Below are 19,439 nucleotides of genomic sequence, written 5' to 3'. Positions count from 1 at the left end.
GTAAGTGATGCAGGAAAAGCATTCGGTGAGATCAATTGGGTTTGAGGGATGGCGGTAATTATTCGCTATAGATTTGCAATTTAGGAATAGGTTGGCACATGGCTTCTTTGTCATGCTTGAAACGTGCTCAGCCCTATACCATCATGACATACAAGCGGATATCTTTACCGAGTCCTCAGCCGCAACGCTGCTCATCATGACATAGATGGTCTGACTCTTCGCGTGGCAAGAGACCCTCTTCCCCAGTTTTCTGATCTCCAGCTCTCTCTCATTACATTGTTTCGACTCACATCAGCAATTTCATCCTCTATCATCTACCACCCAGTCAACCTTCTCACCAGAACCACCAACACCCAAGATAAACTAAGCAAGCACCTAAAAAGATGCCTGTTCCATCTGTGGCCACCTTGGCCTCCAGAACCCCATCCCTCCCCTCCTCACCCCATGCGCATCGTTTCAGCGTGGGGAGAAAACACCCTGTGAATCATGATCTCGTCTCCCCGCGCCTGATACCACTCGTCCAACTCAAGAGACCTGCCGATGAATATCCCAGCCAGCCCATGGATATTTCCTCTGACCTATTCAAGCATCCCAGCAAGGAAGAGCTAGACATCATGTGGCATAAGGCCACCGAGGAGATAGCAGCTATGCAGAAGCACGAAGTTACAGAAGTAGCAGCAGCCGCAGTGACCAGCACCAGGAAAAACTCCCTGTTCTCGAACCTCGAGCATTACGAGGATGAAGACCTCGACGACGACATCAATGACCTCATTCATACGGGGCGGGCTTACTCTCGCTGCAGCGATGACCTGTCCGAGGATCAGTTTTGGCCGGCCGAAGAAGACTCGACAAGATCCCGAGCCATGCTGCGGTCGACCGCAACCACGCCTTGCTCATCAGGCACGAGTTCTATTGTGGAGACAAATCTCGAGTGCCTAACGCATGAGGTGCTTCAAAACTCTCAATATCAGTGCGATGAGGATGCAAGCTCGGCCTATCGAGCCCACAGAACCGAGGCATACGTGCACACTATTTCCTCCTCCGCGTGGTGGGCCAGTCCCTCTCCGTCGGACTGCTCTCTCACCGACAAGACGGAGAATCATCGCATGACGGAGGAGATGCTTCAAAACCATTATCAAATGGAGCTGGAAGCGGAGAGAAGGGCAATTCGTCGAGCCATCAAAAGCCGGCCGCGCCTCCACACCACACCCTCACCCACGCCGTCCATCGATCCCGCTCCGTCGACCCGCTTTCTCGCCGAGCAGGACTTCCTTCTCTACCTCCGGAGAATAGACGCCAAGCAGGACCGAATGATGACGCCCGCGCAGCGCAACTGGCCTATCTGCGAGCACCAGCAGACCCTGCTCGGCATCCAGCAGGCCCTGCTTCAAGAACAACAGACTCTTATTGACGACCAGAAGGTCATGATCGCCAACCAGCAGGCCCTACTGGCGGACCAGAAGACCTTGCTCACCGATCAGCAGACCTTGCTCGCGGACCAGCATGCCCTGCTCAGCAATCGAGAGACCACAATAAGGACATTGCAACGCCAGCAGAGCTGGAGTCCGGTCATCGATTCACCCATGTTGGCACCACCGCCCTCAGCAAAAAGCACCTGCGCTCCATCCAGAGCCCCTACACCCTCCCCCAACTGCAACAATCATCGAGCCCCCAGACATCCCCGGTGTCAGGCCCTTCTCACCAACCAAGAGATTTCTATCAGGACCCTGGCGAACCAGCGGGATTTGGCTCTGGTCATCGATCCAGGAATGTTAGCACCGCCACCCTCGGCCAACAGCACCTGCGCTTCGACCAGAGCCCCAACACCAACATCCGCCGACAACGAAGACGACCACCAGCAAGCCGTCCCGTCGTGGGCATCCACCACATGGCTGCCGTATCGCCCCAGGGTTCGGGTTTGATTACCTTATGTAGTGTAGCATTTTGCACTCTATGTTTAGCTTAGCGAGTTGGATCTTTGACAATTATATACCCGTGCTTTTTGCCAATGAGACTAGATATCTGATCGTAAGCTGTTAAGGATGTTCCTGATTATCTGTTCGATGGTGTGTGTTCATTCGACTTGTTAAATCATAGCAGGTGCAAAAAAACACGGTAGGTTCGATAGTTAAGCACTGCTAGTAGCGGCCACTGTATTGAAGATAGCCATGCTCGTAAAAGTAAATGTGTAGATCAATAACTACCAGGTACCTCGGATTTAGCCATAGGGCAGACATATCCAATCCCGCTGGAGTATAGTGCCAAGGGTGCGGGCCACCAATGCACAAGCCTCTCATTTACAGCGCTTGAGAAGTGAACTACCATACAGCTTGCCTCTCATGATATTCTCAATCTCGAGCGTCACCAGCTACTGCGTCAGCTGGTCAACAGAGGGAGACTATGGTCTGGGTAAAAGCCGCATTGTTTTTCTGGCGGTCGGTTTCGGTTTCCAACCGGGTCCGCGCAGCGACCTCGTAGGCAGGAAGCAGGATGCACAGATCCAGATGACGAATAAAGCAGCGTCGGGGTGACCTTGGGGAGACAATCCGGCCGAATTCGATCAACCGGTCAGGAGTCGGAAGAAGATCGGAGAAGGTATGCCTCTCGATCAGCGCTTGCTATTTTCTACACACACCGGCATAAGAAGCCAAAGCGCCCGGGCGTAGATAGACCAGAATTACAGAGAGAGTTTTGGCGGGTAAAGTGCAAATTCCAGTCATATCATCTCTTGCAGTGCGAGAGTGTGAAGCAGAGCGAGGATGCAACAGTTGATTGGAGGCAATCGGGCTTAGAAGCAGGTGGTCTTGGTCCCTCAGGCTGAAGGCTTCTAAATCACTTGTGGCTAATCAGAGCTAAGTTGGACCCTTTGTAGAAGACGAACCAGGATCCGAGTCAAGGGCTGTAGGCCTGAAGAGGCATTGCAATCATTTATCTGAGCCCCACCCTAGACACTCGGTCTCTGGAGGGATAGTAGGGCGCTGTTCAAGGTTTCATGGTCACAGTACTGGATTCAACTACATAGTACTGGAGTATGTAGGGTAACTTACATGAGTACTCCAGAGCACTGATGCCTTTGTATTAGCCTTGTGGCGTTGCTGCTAGACCTCTGAAGCCAAATTCAAGTTCTAGCTTCTGTGCGCCAGTTTGCTCTTATTCCAACCCTAGTCATCACAGATTTTGATCTGAAGCAATGATTCCAAACAATGCTCCATATCGGCACTTTCCAGTACTATCGCTTTTATCTCATCTCTCCACCCTGGCTGCCCAGCAGTCTCATCTATCCATCGCGACCATTTCTCAACAACATCAACTGCTTCTTGAGGAGATGTTTGGAACCATTCCGAGTGCGGGTGCAAGCATGCTTCGCAGTCAACCCTCACTCGACAGGTTCTGAGATCCGCGTGACAAAGGATCTCAACCAGTGCTGGACTATGGATCCGTCTTTCCAAGCCAACAGGACGAGGGTAGATTCCCGTGATCTGGCGGTTACAAGTTTCACTCCATTCATTCATCCGTTCCTGTGCGGTTTTCTTCTCGGTATAACCAACCTTGACGTAGCCTTCATTTCCCTTGATCTCGTAGACATAGACATAGCCTCTCCTCTCCTCTCCCTCTAAGTTCTCAAGCACAACTAAAATCCGATCCTGGTATTTCTCGGATGACCAATCTTTCACGTTCCAGCTCTCCGATGAGAGAATTCGAAGTGGGGAGGTATCGTAACCCGTCACTACCTGGCATCAGCAGATCTGTACACATATATATCATGGAAGGAACAAGACACTGACCTTTCCAATGCTTCGCTATCTCTCGCAGAGTGCTACTCACAGTGTCCAGTTGATCTGGAGTGGTTTTATTAGTTGCATCTGCCGTGTCTGGCGGGGGCGGGCTTGATTCTAGAAGGCTCCGGGCGGTCTTAATGGCTTTGATCCAACCAGCAGCTTTGCTTAAGCACTGGTTCTTATGATAGCAACAGAATGCCGCTTCTCTGAGATGCTGGATCCAGATTTCCAGTACTTCGTCGCGCAGGAAGACCTGTGGTTTGAGGATCTCCTGAATGCTATGAGACATAGTCTGCACCGTTTTGCCACTTAGTTTCAGCCGGCATTGCTTCTTTTTGCTTGAGATCCCGATACAGGTTTTGCTGGCTTCAGGCAATTCATCACGAATGCGCTTCATGGCCGAAAAGATTTTTGCATCGAGGTCACCCAACGGAAAGAGGTCGGACCAGCTCACGACTCGGCGCCCGAGCGCTGTGCTATAGTCATGCATATGGCAGTGTACCAGAGACGCCAATTTCGTAAGTCTTTGAGGAAGCTCTGGAGATGATTGCGTCAGATTTAAGAGCGCAGTTAGGGCCTGGTCCAGCTCATCCTTCTCGGTCGCCCTCCGAGGATTCCGGCAGCCCCGTTCTTTTCTAGTCATCGCTCCACACTTGGGGGTTTCTGTCTCTAAGCCAAGCCGTATCTTCAGTTGAGCGACGCTGAAAACGCCCAATGGCGAAGGGGATTCTGGCTCCTCTGACGACCCTGGACCAAGCTGCGGAGGGCTAGATGGAGGAGTATTAGGGAGAGCTATAGCTTTCAGGGCTCTCGCGGGTGTGTCCTTGCGTTCGCTCTTGACAACATCAATCTTTCTTTCGGATAGACCTGGTGAGGTAGGAGGGCTAGGGGCGAGTAAAAGAGGTAGTGGGGTGGAAGGCCGAGGGGGATTCTCCATCCTGATCTTGTCCGACTTGGGTTAAATCGCTAGCAGAACTGATCAAATAGAGAAGTCCTGAAATGGGCTTATATATATGTTCACTGTCGCCACGGTAGCCTCGAGGGTACGCGAAAGAAGCAAGCGCAGATATGGAGGGAACGGCTTCCTGGATGCCATTTATAGTGATTCCCAAGTCAGCCTCGCATTCCCCTGGTAAGGTGGCAGTTGGAGGAAACGTAAGCTGACAGTTCTCTCGAAAGCCACGGCGCCAAGCTGCTAGAGGATAATTGGTCGGAGCCATATCTGCGCTTCGGAAGAGGCGGGGCCAGGAGGAACTAATAAGACCGTGAGCAAGGCGAACTAAGTATATCTCTACAGCATTAGTAGTATCGAATGAAACTAATGCCGCGAATGTCTGAAGGCAGTACGAGGTACCGTGGCATTGCACCTCAGCGCTAGCATGTGGGAAAGGGGAACAGGGAGGGAAGGAGCTTTTACTGTGGTAAAACTTGTTGAAAGCGCGCATGGGAAGTCCACTTGAAGATTGTAAATTCGGCTGTCCCATTTGAATATATATATATATATATATAAATATTTATGAGAAGCGGAGAGAAATCCGTTTTAGACAGAAAAGTGCAAAGACAGTATTATTATGCTGATGGACAACAATTAGACAAAGACTAAATAAAAAGTGCAAGTAAAAAACATACAACAGAAGGGATTCGCTGGTGGTCACCCACCCAACTACTAACCTCCCGGCGTGTGGCTTGAGTACGGCTGAGCGGACGGGAAGCCCTATTTTCCACACCCTGTGGTCGTATGTGCTTAGATGAAAGATAAGGAACCTTATAACCGGAAAGGAATATGGGGAGACGAGAGATCAATCAAAAGTCTACAACAATATACAGGCAAAATGCCAGCTTCATCTCATCCCCAGATGAAGAGATCGTTCAAACACGTCCGCCTTAACATCACCTTGAACGGAGGACAAGGCGAGGTCATCATTGTCATGCTCCAACACATTCTGCAATGCCTGTTTGGCCGCCGCCAACTTGACCTTGCGGAGGCGTTCATTCCCCTGGAAACCATAGACTAGCGACTGTCGATGCAGCCCACGGGCGTACTGAATCTGTCCGTCCTTGGATTCGCAGGCTTCGAAGTGGGTGATTGTCTCGCGGAGGGCGTCACTGTGACAGGAAGAAGCATGAGATGAATCAAGTCAGATGATATGACAGGATAATCTAGGAGCTTGGAAAATATACTAAGGTGGGGATACTCACTGTGCTAATCCAAAATTCTCTTCTTTCATGTACACGTCGGCCAGCTTCAAGTGTGCCAGGGCAACGAGATTGGCTTCTTCATCGACCGTCTGGTTCCCTAGTCTAACTATTTTCTCACCCTCAAGTGCTGCTAGTGCTAAGCCATAGGAATACTTCGCCTCTCGATGCCGCGACAAGGCAAATTCCGCGTCGCCTCTGGCAAAATGAAATCTACTCATGCTTGAGGAGCGGAGCCTGCGTTAATTGCATCCCCTGTTACAGATCGATCTGGGCAGTTGGGAAAGCTTACCTGCAAACATCAACTTTAGACTCTATCCTCGTTTCTATGTCGTCGGACTTTGCCGCTAAGTCGCAAAGCAGATCGACAGCCTCCTGGGCACAGCCCTGCTGGATCAGAATCCGGGCGAGATATGTGCTGAACACAATGTAGCTGGTAAGGGCCTTGGATGATCTCTCACAAAAAGCACTGACTTGATCACGCGCTCGAACGATCGCGGCGAGCGCGCGGAAGGAACTTTCCATCGTCTGTGCCGCGTACACACGAAGTCCATTCTCAGCCACTTCGGTTGCGGTGGTGATGAGCTGCTGCACCTGGACGGAGTCCGATATTGGTGCCCGGATGTCATCCCCCTCCTGCAGCCTAGGGTCAACTTGATGATATTTCGGCTCGACGGGCTCTGCTTCAAGCATTATCTCTGTGGGAAGTGTGCTAGGATTGATCAAGCTAATTGCTAGTGGCTTTGATCCTCCAACGGCCGCGTTTTGCTGCTCCTCTGCTAATTCCGTTCCTCTCTGCAGCGCCTTGGACCCCGCCAACTCACAGCCGGGGCTCAATGATCCTGAAGCCTGTGAGTCATCTAAACCACCATCATCCATATCATTGTCGTCCTCGGTCTTTTCTTTGCCCGGTGATTGCTGCTCTTCCGCCACCACACCTGGCAGCCAGATGATCTCAACCTTGAATGGGCCGGTCTCAGTTTCCAGCCCCATCAGCCCCGAGGTATACCCTTTCAAGAAGTCCCGCACCTTTGGATGAACCATGGCAACGCCAGGAAACTTCGTTCCTTTTCCGGAAGACGAAGCACAGCGATTACATAAAACGGAGTAAGGCTCGATCAGCATCTGATCGCAGCCAGAAACACCCGGGAGCTTTATGGGCGGCTCTGCTGGAATGTATTGTCGCGTGATCGTGGCCGAGGCATTGCGGTAGATCCCGGCGATCTTTGACAGCTCGACCTCGCGGTCGACGGGGTCATCTTGAATGACGCAAAGGCCATCGATCCAAAGGTAGCGAATACCGAGCGACGTGGCAATCTCGCATGCATCGCGGTAGAGAAGTGGGAGGTCAGCCACGCGTCCCCCATTGCTGCAGACTTGAAATGTGGATCTGGTGAGCGTCACTGGGATGGATTGGTGATCGCCGTTCTGGTCGGTCCAGCTGTAGCTCAGCGCAACGTAGGAGGCGGGCTTGCCCGGGGTATCAATCACTTTCCAGCCAGCGGTGTTATCGTCGATAAGCACGAGTCGTTGTGGTCGCTGGATATCATCTTCCCTTGTCGTCGCGGAAGGAAGTCCCTTCTCAGTGTGCTGGGTCGCCAATAAATTGTGGGCCAACGCGACCAAGTCCAGATCCTCTTCGGCATTTTTCAAGACATGAGAGTTATACCTGTTCCACATGAAGAAAGTTAGTAAATACTAACAGGGCAGTTAGGATCTCGCCAACTCACCAAGCACATAAGAGGATGAGCTTGATAAAGGGCGTATAGTGCTCCGGGCTTGTTAGGGTTGCAGAGGCAACCTCCGACAGGCGGTGGCATTGGGTGTGGATGCGCGAGAACTCGGGCCAGTAGCCAAACACAACATTTTTGAACTTCCGCTTGGAGGGCCACTGCGCAAGCAGCAGTTGCACCGCCGTGGTGAATGCATGCACCTGCTCCTGAGTACTGGTCAGATATTGTCGCAAGGTAGATTGTACCACTCGGTGCATTTGTATCGATGAACGGGAGCTCGCGGACGAGCAAAGTCCACTTTTCAGGGACTCGATTCGGGCCCGGTGGAAGCTCTCATCTGTGATCGGAAAGCCTCGGATAATTGGGCTGCATCGTTGCGCCTGAAGCAGGGTCGACTCGGGGGTGTCATAGGGATCTAGGTAGGAGATCACACTGCACAAGCCTTTTGCTTCGGGGGAGAGTTGATCAATATTCAGACAGGCCGTCAGCAGCGTGGTTGACGTGGAGTGGAGCCGATATTGCTTGCGTAGGCGCATCAGCCCAGGATAATTACTCAGACTATCTGTAACGCCACCCTCGAGGTCATTACGTCGGCTGGAGTGAAATTGAGCCTCGTTCTGTAGTGCTTTGCCAACCATGCTCACTGCAAGCGGGTTGCCCCCGAGCAAACGCACGAGACCGAGATCCTGGACTTGTTCCCGAGGGAGGCCTGTGATGGTATGGACCAATTCGCTCCCTTCCTCCTCGCTGAGTGGGTTCACAAAGAATTCCACTGGAGAGCTCCTTCGAAGGATATCGAGGTCCGGTGATCGACTAGTGACGAGAATATTTCCATGATCACAGCGTGGTATATACGCCTGTAGGACTTCCAGATCATCAGCATCATCGAAGATCAACAGCCATTCCGACTTGTTTTCTTGCAACCATGACGTGAGTCTCGCATGGCTTTGCAAGTGACTATGTTTCTTGTGGCTCTCTAACAGTTCCAGAGCGTAAGCAATCTCATGGAAGGACTGTGCGATACTCTGTCGATGGCTAGCCTGTACCCACATAATTGAACTGAAATGCCGGCCATGATGGTGAACGTACTCACGGGCAACAGCCGTCTTGCCAATGCCCGGCGTACCCGTCAGAATGGCTGCTCTCTGTCTTGGAATCATCGTCATCTGTGGTGTCGTTCCTGCTTGATCCTGGAAGTATGCTCGCAGAGATTCCAGGGTATCCTGCCGTCCGCAGAAATTGGGAGCTCGGTTGGGCAATCGAATCTGCGATGGCAGAGGCCGACCGGTACTTACAACGGGCGTCTCACCTGGAACCCCGTTATTGCCGTTGCTGTTGCTATGATCTTCATCTCTAGCATTATGGGCGGCATTCGGGGGCTCCGGACTGGCATCTGTGTGATTGGGAGCCATTGTGCCTGTCTTTTCGCCAGCAGAATGACTGTAGCTGACCTGGGCATATGAGGTCGCCGGTGCTGCGCGACGAATATCTACTTCTTCGCCTGGTCGAACTGTGGATGAATGCGCTGATTTTCCGATGAGGATCGCCGACTGCAATGTCTTGGTAGGTGGGGATTCTATGGGCTGATGTGTGTCGCATTCACAGCTCGATGGGTGAGGCACCGCGTGTGCTATCCCTTTAGGGCTGTCGGATGAAGGGTACACATGCAGTCCTTCGAAAGTGGCACCGGTAGTGGCATTCTCAGTGGCCAAGCGCTCCTGCATTGGAGTCACGGGGCACACATGCGAGTCCTCCGTCGATGAAGACATATCTTCCTTCTTTCCATCACGTTCCCCAGCATCGTTATCCCTGATCTTAGGTCGAGGCTCCCACTCATTCGCCGCAATCATGTCGAGCTTCAGACGATACCGACTCTGATGATGAAATACACACCGCTTCTGCTCCCCCTCATCTTCCGACAGATTCTCGTCCACATCAGCCGTTGTCCACTTTCGCACGGTGACACTTGCATCGCACACGCAGCCTTCGTAGCGTGCCCCCGTGCGAGTCCGCAGGCGGAAGAACGACTTGGCCTTGACTGTGGCAGACGAGATGTGGAACAGACGCGAGTGGAGAGTTATCTCTTCGAACCGATCGGAGATGGCTTTGAGGCAGCACAACGCTTGTTGACTGCATATCTGCAGTGGGGCTTGATTGGAGGAAAGTAGGAGGAACTTTTGGACGAGGATTGGCCATTGCTCGCGGTTGGCATCTTTCAAAATCGGGTCCCCGATCATAACTAGGGTTTCGAGACAGTCAAATAGGTTGGATTCCCCATCATGATGTCTTCTGGGATGCGCCTCGATTATAGCCTGTCGTTCGTTGTTTTATCACATAAGTGAATTGTCAAAGTCGACGTGCGTCGAAGGAGGCACAAGCATTTACATACCTTCTTGAGAACAAAAGCACCCAGGCGATAACCTATTGTGATGAGGTTACAGTCGGGCGACTAGATTCTCGAGATATTTGATGATGAGCATCACGAAAGCCTTGCCATTAGCGGAAGCAGAAAGATCATACCTTGACTCGATCCTTGCAGAGTGCAACGAGCTCATGGTACAGTTCTTTCCCAGCCTCGCAGACCAATTCCCACGACTGGACAGATTGAACTTTGATACCATGCCAGTAGATCCAAACTTCCAGTGAAGGCTTGAGTGCTGCGAAGCAGTGCTGGATCCATTCCATGAAGTGTGGGCATGTTTGTTCGGCCAGGGAATCTGCATCGAGCCCCGGGACCACGACGACGCTTTCAGGGACACATCAGCAGAGTCCCTTGAACTTGCACCGGCTCACCGGAATTATCATCATGCATCCTGGATAAGAAACTAACACACTACATTGACTTACATCGTCTTTGGATGGTCGTCAGGCTCCGCGGAATAATGCCTTCGGAATCGTCCCATTCTGACCCATAGAACTAGGAAGGAGCCCTCCTGGTCTCAGGCAGGGCCAGCCATAAAAGCAATTCGGTTCCCTTTTTCCTTTTCGCTTTTTCGCCCGAGGGGGAGAACGTGTCACAAAGAGAGGTACGCTTTTCTGTCGATGCTGCCTGGGAGGCTTACGGCTGGGTGTTGCACGAGGCACAGCAATTGTGTGGAGGAGATTCGGTGTCAGCCTTGTCTCGAATGACGAGGCTGTGCCTTCGACAAAGCATACTTGAGGGCCAATCTCGCGCAAGATAAACTACACTCCCCTGCAACTCATGCAGATGGTCTGCAGCAAGGGAGCTGGTGCTCGCACAACTGGTTGGTGGATACATTATCAGGGAGGGGTATCTGAGCGCCTGCAGGATCCGACGAGGCGCAGCGAACGCCACACAAGCTGTCCTATGACACATATAATAACTTCGCAGTAGAAATTAAACGCCCCTGGCCAGATATAGAGTCACTACATAGGACAATCAAAGACGTGAATTCGGTACAACTTTATGAGACGTTGGTCACGGAGACATGACGAACCTGCCAGCAGTTGAGCAGGAGCACGAACACGACGAACCTCCTGACAACGGTGGAGCTCGATTCCTACGATCACGAGTCCGGTCTCTGAATCGCAATTCATTACACTCGGTCGCCTACATGAGCCATTTGGCAAGCTATCTCGATCAGCCTTCTCAGAAGCCTTCCCTACAATATCTTCCCGATCGAGCGGCCGTCTCATCTGCGCGGAGCGACAATGTCTTTCTCTACTCGTACTCTCTTGCCCATCCCGAACAGCCAAATCCCCGGGTATATCAAGAGGTGTCTCAATTCCAATCTGCTGATGAAGACAAGCAGGCTGAGCTCGTCTTCCTCACCGGATATCCTTCCCCGCAGTGGCTAAACGCGGTAGTGACGCGATACGGAATCGATCATCGATTCTTACACAGGCATCTCGACTTCTTGCCGACCGGGCAGAGAGACTGGTACGCGATTCCCAGTGTACCTTCCCGATCCCAGCAGTTTATTCAGATCGTGGTGCCATGCATCGTATTCACTGGGCATGAGGGTCGGTTTGTTCCGGCGGAAGATCTCCAGCAGGCTCGCTTTGCATGTGCGGAGCTGCTGCGACAAAAGTCCAAGAGCTTTTTCGGGCGGACAGGCACTCCTGCGGGTCAGACAATTGTGCGCGGGGTCAACATTCATAGTGGCGAGGCGATGGTGCTGGAGCATGCCATTACCGTCTGTGTGCGGACAGACGGCGAAGCATCGAAGAGTAAGGGACCACACTAACCACGTCTTGTGTGCGTGTGAAATATTGAGAAGCTGGAAGCTTACGAATAGTGTGAGACTCCCAGTCATAGTGTGGAGCGATGCAGCCAGCGATGACATCTCGAACTACATTCCAGTCCCTGAAGTGAACGCTTTTCGGAACGTGGTCGGTGCTCTCGAGTGCTGCCCGGTGTTCTTCGAGAAGCATCTTGACACCCAACCACCGCGCTCGAGGAGCATAGCCCCTGGCAGTCTAGAGAGCAGCGTGCAGGCCTTATCGGTCTTGGCTACTGACTATGGACACACGCTCGAGTGGAGTGCCGTGCAGCAGGACCCTGTCCTCGCACTCGAGGAGCTGTTGGCGTTCCAGTCCGTCGCGGCGATGCAGTACCTGAACATGCTGCGCAAGGACATCACGCAGGCCATGCATCGCAATCAAACCATAGACGTGGCCTCATTGAACATGGAAGATATCTCAAACTTCGAGTATACGAAGGCCATCCTGGTCCGATGGGCTGCGCACTTCCGCACACTGTGCCAGGCGCTGGGCCCTGACTGTCCTGGCAGCCCCCTCGCTCCACGATCCCATGGGATGTCCCCCTCACGAGAAAGAATGTTGACCCTGAAGCGGCGCGACCTGGACTTCCTCGCCGCAGAGGCTCAGGTATTAATTGAGCTGTGCGACAGTGGGAAGGCGACGATCATGGGCAACTTCTCCATCGCTGAATCAAGGCGTATGGCGGAGGAATCGCGGCTGGTCGGGCAGCTGAACAAGCTGACCAACCGTTTGACTTTCATCTTCCTGCCGACCTCATTTGTCACCTCGGTGTTCGGGATGAACTTCAAGCAGTTTGGACAAGGGCCCCTGGATATCTGGATTTGGGTGGCCGTCACGGTGCCCTTGCTGGCGGTGTGCGTGATTCTCGTGGAGTGGCGGATCTCAGTTCGAGCTTTGGTTGAGAAGGCATGGGCCAGATTACGACGGCCTAAATCCTTAGGAGGTGGCTAAATGATAACGCTCCTGGGATGTAAAGTGCTCAAAGTCTGCCAGGGTGGGGACTGGGCTTGACTTTGCTAGCTTTGGAAATTGTTGCGATACAGGGCAATTCTATTAGTTGTAACTAGATATATGCGGGCGTAAAAGCTAGTGTTTACATTAACCCCAACTCGCATCTTCCCTCTCACGCTTCGAAAGTCTCTGTAGAGTCAATCATCACTGCAGACCCTGTCGACTGCCGTATACCAATGACGCAAAGGGGCAGTTTGATAGCCAGTGTGTGAATATTTACCCATAGTATCACCATATCGGACTCACAGAAAATAAAGACAGAAGCAGAGTTCCAGCCGCCATTTCCTCCCTGTACTCTTCAACCATCCGAAGTACTTCGTGCACATGAACGTCGCAAAGCAGAGACTTTCAACCTTCCCTAACCGTCTTCCACCAACCAAGCTCTCAGAGCCTTACGACTTCCATCTGTTCTTGACGACCTTTGTGGCTCTCCTGGTGTTCTTGGTGTCCCTAGGATCGTGGCCTAAGACTATCCCTGATCAACGACTGTAATTATCCAGCCCTATTACAAAGCGCAACACAACACCGGCTGAGGCTAACGTGTGAGCAAACTCTGAGTCTAGATGTGCATCTTTCTCGGCCTAGTGCGCTATCCATGCCCCGATCGATGTGGATTTACTCAGAGGCGGTATAATTTCTAATCATTCGGATCGTGATTTGAATGTTTGGACGACTGTCGATGGTTGGACTGTGCTATAGAAATGGCTGGACTGGGCTTAGGAAGCCCCAAACGAAAAGGACACCTAGACGTGGACCTGCCGAGGAGCGGTGTTCTCGATACCTGTTGACGGGAATTTCTGCTATTGCTGTTGGCTTAGAGTTGATTACGCGGGTAGAGCTGGGCGGGGGCTTCAATATCATATCTTCATCCTGATCCCAGTTGACTTGCGACTTGCCTATGAGCAGTGTGAGTATACTGACCTCCGCAAGTCCGGCAACTATGACTAACATATCTTATCTTTAGGTATTTTTAACCACCTACACCTATGCAACCCCCAGTCAAAGCACTCAACGCAGCCACCATGTTTGTAGTAGACACTAAGCTCCATTGATGACATTCAAATCTGGAGACTAAATGAACCAGACACAGATTGTGTCACGAAGACGAGCCTGTCGACTGCAGACGCATCTTCTGGTCGTCCCACGCAAGTACGCTTGGTGCTGTCTTATGACAGGACGGACACGAATGTGAAGGTTAGAAGCCCAGATCGTGCAGTGCCTTCGGAGCATAGTAATGGACTTTCTTTCAGGGAATAGCATTAGGGCGAGACGTGTTTCCACTGAGCTTAGGTCAGCCATGTTCCTCATCTTTTAGCATGTCCATAACAACCATTTCTCCTCGGGCTGTGATATGAGTGGTGACAGGCCTCGCGTCGCCTACCAAGGACTGAATCTCGAAATCCTCTCTGTCCCCTGCGCATTAACGAGAAATGAATCCTTCCGCAATGAGGATGTGGGCAGAGACATTCTCGGTGAACGTCGCGATTTTCGGCGAGACGGGTCGTCTCTTGTTCCACCGGCTCAGGGGAAGCAGTACGATGCGGGAACTGCCCTCCCCACATGTGACTGTGCTTGACGGATTTGAAAGATGCTACTCGTCTCTTCGGCAGTACCATGGTCTCGCGAGGGAGTATGCTGTCCGCGGTAAACCATTCCCAAACCTATGGCCGGGTTAGGGCTTGCGGGTCCTCAACCTTACCCGTGCCGGACGATGAACAGCAATCAACTGTGTGGATGCGAATGAGGCCAACAAAAGAAAAAACCAAAAATATGGAGCTGCGGGGAATCGAACCCCGGACCTCTCCCATGCTAAGGGAATATTATACCACTAAACCACAGCCCCAATTGATGTTTGAGCTACTCGCAAATGTGTCACCCAAACATTAGTTGCCAGTCAATGACAACTGCCATCTTCCGGACCACTTGTCGATCTCGGATATTGGGATGCATGTAGATCAATCATACAGTAACATGAAAAGAGCTTTGGGCAGAAGAGAAGACTCTTCTTTCTATTGAGCTACACTATAGGAATCTACCCATAGCAAAACTGATTGAAGTGCCTCTGTAAGGCACTTTGTTGACCATCTACCCCGTGGCTAGGTTATATAAATCCAGGGGACAACTGCATTGTTGCATTGTCTGAGGAGCAACAGTACGCTCAAAAATCAAGCTGGAAACTTCAAATCGAATGATGACGGATGCTCAGTGGCACAAATTGAGCTTGCTAAAATACCCAGAATATACCAAAACTGTCTCTTTGCAGGGTGTCACAGTGTTTTCAGAATGTCAGTATACGAGACCTCTTGGCAGACCCCGCAACCTTGACCCTAAAATCCGTAGTTCAACCCTCCATCCATGATTCTGCCTGGTGTTAGGGAATCGGCTGCCTGTTTTTGAAAAGCCACCAACTCACCTGGATTAAAAATAATCAGTATATCTGCTTGAATACCATAAATTCGAAATCTCAACCTCACACATTCCTTATCCACACAGATGATAAGCAGCAATATCAGTAAGGATGATAGTCCACCGCCTCAAAAAGGCCCATAGAGCTCTCTCCGCCATCATCCCCGCCTGCTGGATATTTCATCTGTTCAGTCTGATGGTAGCCACCAACTTCAGCCCCGGCGCCACCCCCAGTATGGCCCATCGCCTGGCCTCGTCAAGCCTTCTCATCTTTCTTGTGTGCCGGTTGATTGTCCACCTCCGCCCGAATTACTCCCACCCCACCACCTCAAAGACAAACAGCAACCATTCCCTCGACCACCACCACTGTACCACCACTACCACCAGACTCATAAATTATATCGCCAACCTCCTCCAGGGGCCCATGAGCAAACACCCCCGCAAATCCGTCTTTCTGTTTCTGATCTGCAACGCAATCCGGCCTCGCGACCTCCTCTCCGCGGGCGTCCTACTATGCACGCTCGGCATGTTCTCCTTGTGCTGTTCCTGTTTGTCGTCCTTGGCTTGGATCCGACCATGACTACCACCACTGACGCCCGCGAATTGGGACTCCGCGCCTGGACCGTGGCCTCGCCCACCGGGAGGGAGGATCTGGCCGACATGTGGCCGCCCGAGATGACGCGGAATATGGCGTTGATTTACGAGAGGATGATCGAGGGAGGGGGGGGGATTAACCCGGACACGGCGGTGCAGTGGATGCTCACGTGGTGGTTTGAGGTCTTATTGGGTCTGGCGTGGTTAGGGTTGGGGTGGTATGTGCTGGGCCTGGCGGGAAAGGCTCTATGGCGGGTTTTGGTGGGTGCTCCATCCATCGGAAGGGTTGCTCCTCGACAGTCGGTGGTAGGGGATGAAGAGAAAGGCATTTCTGGGGTTGTTGACGAGGTGGAGAATGTTGAAGGTGGTGGGAGGCAGGGAGGAAAGCGGGAGACGGAGACGTTGAGGTTTCAGGGGGAGGCGAGGGTGGAGTAGTTTGTCGTTATAGACATCAAGGGGGTGACTGGGTATTCCTGGCTGCACAGAATGTTATACTTCAGTGAGTTTTGTCGCAAGAAGGACTTCGCAGTCGGTAAATCTCTTATCTATCTCGGGCGTCAGTGAAGTGTGGCTTTTGGCGGTTTGAGGGTAGATTAATCGGCATTCGGAACAACTTGTGTTTAGGGCATCGGAAACCCGATTCTCTTTTGATTTTTGACTTCAAGGCTCTACATGTTCTTTCCTTCTTTCTTCTTATAGTTGCCCGGCGTTTCGTCACATGAAGCCACTGGTTCCTTTGAGTTGACCAGTCGACTCCAATTTCATGGTTTTCCGCTCAGCCTTGGAATCCTCCAATTCCTGGCGCTTCCGGATTGCGGACTTGCCCTTGTGAGGTTACATACAACTCTAACCTGACACCATTCAACCTATGCCCAACTTGTCGAAAATAACTTCCTCGGTAATGATACACAATAATTAGACCAGCGGAGTCACGTCCGGCTTCTTACCGCACTTGGCCTAGATTCACTCGTGGTCGATAGCGCCCTCACCCGCTAGGAACCTTGGATCGCATGAGTATCGGGTACATATGTGCCATTAAGGCTGTTCCGTTCCTATCCAGCTTAAATGATTGCATGTTCCTTACTGTGTTAAATTGTACATAATGGGCATTGCATTTAAGGTTGTAGGTCGGATCGTCCAATTGACGGTAGTCGTCGGTTCCGTCCCATACCACTAGGATAAGCATGCAGCCCTTGTTGTGGCCCGCCTCTCATAGTTCCGACATAGAACCACTAAATAGCTCATCTGTGGGCGCCAATACCATTTTCACAGTTGTGAACAGATCTCACCTTGGTGTGTGCCTGACAAATCAACCTGCCATGCTTAGCGATCAACATCCTTCCGTGATTAATCAACATTCGCATTGCGGTATAGGATTACCAACGCCAAAATTCCAGCATATCAAGGCACTAATATATAAGGCACCTGATTCAACGTCTGTATGTACACAAAGTTCATTTCAAATTTCATTGATCATTCAATTATCTACTTAGATACGCCTTACCTGATAACAATGACTTCCTTACTCAACCAAGCCGCATGGCAGCCCAAGGCTCGCACCAGATCCCTCCGAGTCGGTCCAGGGCCAATTCCTAGCCCTAATGAACATGAAGTGGTGATCAAAGTAGCCTACGCAGCGGTCAATCCGACCGATTGGAAGGTGAGCAAGCCGCCGTGGAGGATAACAGGTATCTTTGGAGAATAGCGTTCACTCTAGCCATTTCGACCACATAGATGCAAGACACCCCGTACTTCGAGCTCGAGTACCCATTCATCTGGGGCAACGATGTCGCAGGAACCATTGTGCAGCTTGGCTCCGAGGTCACGCAATTCAAAGTCGGGCAGAGAGTAATTGGGTGCGTTCAATTCAAGTCCCGCTTTTCTCGAACAGAAAAAGGGCATATCTCGCAGCGGCTTTAAAACGAATACTGATCCATTCGAATGATAAGACACTGCGACTCATTGCTCACGCGTAAAGCCACCAACGCAGGCTTTCAGCTCTACACCACCGTGCGGGAGATTCTCGTCGCGGAGGTTCCAGACTCCCTGCCTCTCGCCAACGCGGCCGTGCTGCCTCTGTCGGTGTCCACCGCTGCCAGTGCTCTCTACGTGCAGCTGGATCTGCCTTTTCCTTCCCTGAGTCCGAAGAGCACGGGCAAGCGCATTGTCCTCTGGGGCGGGAGTTCATCGGTCGGCAGCTCGGCCATCCAACTGGCGGTCGCGTCGGGACTCGAAGTGCTGGCTACCGCCAGCGAAGCCAACCACGATCTTGTCCGGAGTCTTGGCGCTTCGCAGGCCTTCGATCACCGAGACCCTGACGTGGTTGATCAGATTGCCAGTCTTGTGAGGCAGGGAGATTATGTTGTGGACTGCATCGGGAGTACAGATACTCAGGCGAAATGCGGTCAGATTCTGGGGAGGATAGGGGGAGGAACGCTCCCGGTGATGCTATGGCCGCAGGGCGGGCTGCCGGAGAACGTGAGGGCAGTTTTTGGTGAGTCTGCTGATTCCTTTCCTTTCTTTTGCTACATCACAATCGGTGAATATGCTGACAGATGTTATGCCAGTTAACGGTTTAGATCCGGGGATGGTGGATTTGGACGTGGGCAATGCAGTGTGGCGAAAATTCATCCCTGAAGCGTTAGCAGCGGGGAAGTTCCAGGCGAAACCGGACCCTCGTATTGTGCCTGGTGGGCTGGAGAAGGTTCAAGAAGGAATAGATATTTTGCGCCAGGGAGTGTCGGCTCAGAAAGTTGTGATAGAGATCTCTCGGGAATGAGCATAACGACAATACTACTGTGGTGTCTAGAGAAGCAGCTCAGGTACCAACAGAAATAGTTACCTAGATATGTACAGCGGACGAGAGAATATGAACCAGTTCCCGTCCATTCGGCTAAACACAGCCGTTCCGGCGGGACCGGCGCTCTCCATCTCCGAGAATCAGACGGGTGGAAGGTGATCCGGCGGCCCGAGCCGGCGTAGCAGGCCAGGGTACAGAACGCCATGGCGGCTAACGTTACGGTCACCTCGCGATATAACGAGATCATAGGGGCCTGTGTCCAATTCGTTAGATATGGGTTTTCTTCTTATAGACTATGTGTAAACTGGCTTCCATGGAATATCCTAACAACCGCGAGATCGAATTATTAAGCATGTGCGTTTTGTCGACCTAGTTATTTCATACCTAGGTAGTTTCTAGGCTTCTAATCTTGGGCTGATCGGGCTTCGCAAGAAATGGCAGCTCCAGCGGCAAGCCCACCCACAGCTTCGCGGGAAAGAGTTGGGCGGAGTCCTCAACTGCTGAGACGGCGTTCGAATGTGCGTTGAGTCTCCCAAGATGGACGGCCAACCCGAGAGCTAGGGCTATCTGGGCCGGAGCGAGTGGTGCACCAAAACCATGGACTTTTCACAATTCTCGCGGGGGTCGCTCGAATTCCAGATCCTCTTCGAGGACGAGTCTGAGGAGTCTGAGGTG

General features: G+C 51.9%; 6 protein-coding genes and 1 non-coding gene across 7 annotated transcripts; 4 read left to right on the top strand and 3 right to left on the bottom strand.

The window, feature by feature from the left end:
- The first annotated feature begins 292 nt into the window (after nt 1–292).
- BO72DRAFT_515940 (uncharacterized protein) lies at nt 293–1,973 on the top strand. Its single transcript, XM_040949564.1, has one exon. The coding sequence runs from the start codon at nt 384–386 to the stop codon at nt 1,920–1,922; it is 1,539 nt and encodes a 512-aa protein (XP_040798467.1). The 5' UTR covers nt 293–383; the 3' UTR covers nt 1,923–1,973.
- A 1,097-nt stretch (nt 1,974–3,070) lies between these two features.
- BO72DRAFT_202303 (GIY-YIG nuclease family protein) lies at nt 3,071–4,953 on the bottom strand. Its single transcript, XM_040939606.1, has 2 exons — nt 3,786–4,953; nt 3,071–3,727 (listed from the first exon to the last, which is right to left on the bottom strand). The coding sequence occupies exons 1-2, from the start codon at nt 4,714–4,716 to the stop codon at nt 3,162–3,164; spliced, it is 1,497 nt and encodes a 498-aa protein (XP_040798466.1). The 5' UTR covers nt 4,717–4,953; the 3' UTR covers nt 3,071–3,161.
- A 480-nt stretch (nt 4,954–5,433) lies between these two features.
- Nucleotides 5,434–10,722, bottom strand: BO72DRAFT_488209 (uncharacterized protein). The gene is made up of 7 exons (XM_040948030.1): nt 10,556–10,722; nt 10,229–10,454; nt 10,098–10,157; nt 7,706–10,020; nt 6,268–7,644; nt 5,979–6,197; nt 5,434–5,885 (listed from the first exon to the last, which is right to left on the bottom strand). Exons 1-7 carry the CDS (start codon nt 10,609–10,611, stop codon nt 5,621–5,623), a joined length of 4,518 nt encoding a protein of 1,505 aa, XP_040798465.1. The 5' UTR covers nt 10,612–10,722; the 3' UTR covers nt 5,434–5,620.
- A 380-nt stretch (nt 10,723–11,102) lies between these two features.
- On the top strand, nt 11,103–13,075 carry BO72DRAFT_488208 (uncharacterized protein). Its single transcript, XM_040948029.1, has 2 exons — nt 11,103–11,899; nt 11,988–13,075. The coding sequence occupies exons 1-2, from the start codon at nt 11,158–11,160 to the stop codon at nt 12,902–12,904; spliced, it is 1,659 nt and encodes a 552-aa protein (XP_040798464.1). The 5' UTR covers nt 11,103–11,157; the 3' UTR covers nt 12,905–13,075.
- A 1,660-nt stretch (nt 13,076–14,735) lies between these two features.
- On the bottom strand, nt 14,736–14,807 carry BO72DRAFT_t215. Its single transcript has one exon. It is a non-coding gene; the product is annotated as a tRNA-Ala (tRNA).
- Nucleotides 14,808–15,482: 675 nt separating this feature from the next.
- Nucleotides 15,483–16,399, top strand: BO72DRAFT_499074 (uncharacterized protein; the record flags this gene model as incomplete). The annotated part of the gene is made up of 2 exons (XM_040948818.1): nt 15,483–15,738; nt 15,789–16,399. 2 exons carry the CDS (start codon nt 15,483–15,485, stop codon nt 16,397–16,399), a joined length of 867 nt encoding a protein of 288 aa, XP_040798463.1.
- A 1,078-nt stretch (nt 16,400–17,477) lies between these two features.
- On the top strand, nt 17,478–18,782 carry BO72DRAFT_435175 (zinc-binding alcohol dehydrogenase family protein; the record flags this gene model as incomplete). Its single annotated transcript, XM_040943272.1, has 4 exons — nt 17,478–17,624; nt 17,699–17,820; nt 17,914–18,458; nt 18,532–18,782. 4 exons carry the CDS (start codon nt 17,478–17,480, stop codon nt 18,741–18,743), a joined length of 1,026 nt encoding a protein of 341 aa, XP_040798462.1. The 3' UTR covers nt 18,744–18,782.
- Nucleotides 18,783–19,439: the final 657 nt, after the last annotated feature.

The sequence above is a fragment of the Aspergillus fijiensis genome (assembly GCF_003184825.1).
Source record: "Aspergillus fijiensis CBS 313.89 unplaced genomic scaffold BO72scaffold_48, whole genome shotgun sequence".
NCBI classification, from domain to species: Eukaryota; Fungi; Ascomycota; class Eurotiomycetes; order Eurotiales; family Aspergillaceae; genus Aspergillus; species Aspergillus fijiensis.
Note: the sequence above shows the minus strand (reverse complement) of the source record. Positions and strands in the feature narration are given on the sequence as shown.

Coding starts and splice junctions, on each gene's coding strand:
- BO72DRAFT_488209 (XM_040948030.1), bottom strand. CDS start 10,611: ATGGGACGATTCCGAAGGCATTATTCCGCGGAGCCTGACGACCATCCA. Junction 6,198..6,267: donor TCTAAAGTTGATGTTTGCAG/GTAAGCTTTCCC, acceptor CCGCTCCTCAAG/CATGAGTAGATTTCATTTTG. Junction 5,886..5,978: donor GAGAATTTTGGATTAGCACA/GTGAGTATCCCC, acceptor TTCCTGTCACAG/TGACGCCCTCCGCGAGACAA.
- BO72DRAFT_515940 (XM_040949564.1), top strand. CDS start 384: ATGCCTGTTCCATCTGTGGCCACCTTGGCCTCCAGAACCCCATCCCTC.
- BO72DRAFT_488208 (XM_040948029.1), top strand. CDS start 11,158: ATGACGAACCTGCCAGCAGTTGAGCAGGAGCACGAACACGACGAACCT. Junction 11,900..11,987: donor AGACGGCGAAGCATCGAAGA/GTAAGGGACCAC, acceptor TCCCAGTCATAG/TGTGGAGCGATGCAGCCAGC.
- BO72DRAFT_202303 (XM_040939606.1), bottom strand. CDS start 4,716: ATGGAGAATCCCCCTCGGCCTTCCACCCCACTACCTCTTTTACTCGCC. Junction 3,728..3,785: donor GATAGCGAAGCATTGGAAAG/GTCAGTGTCTTG, acceptor GATGCCAGGTAG/TGACGGGTTACGATACCTCC.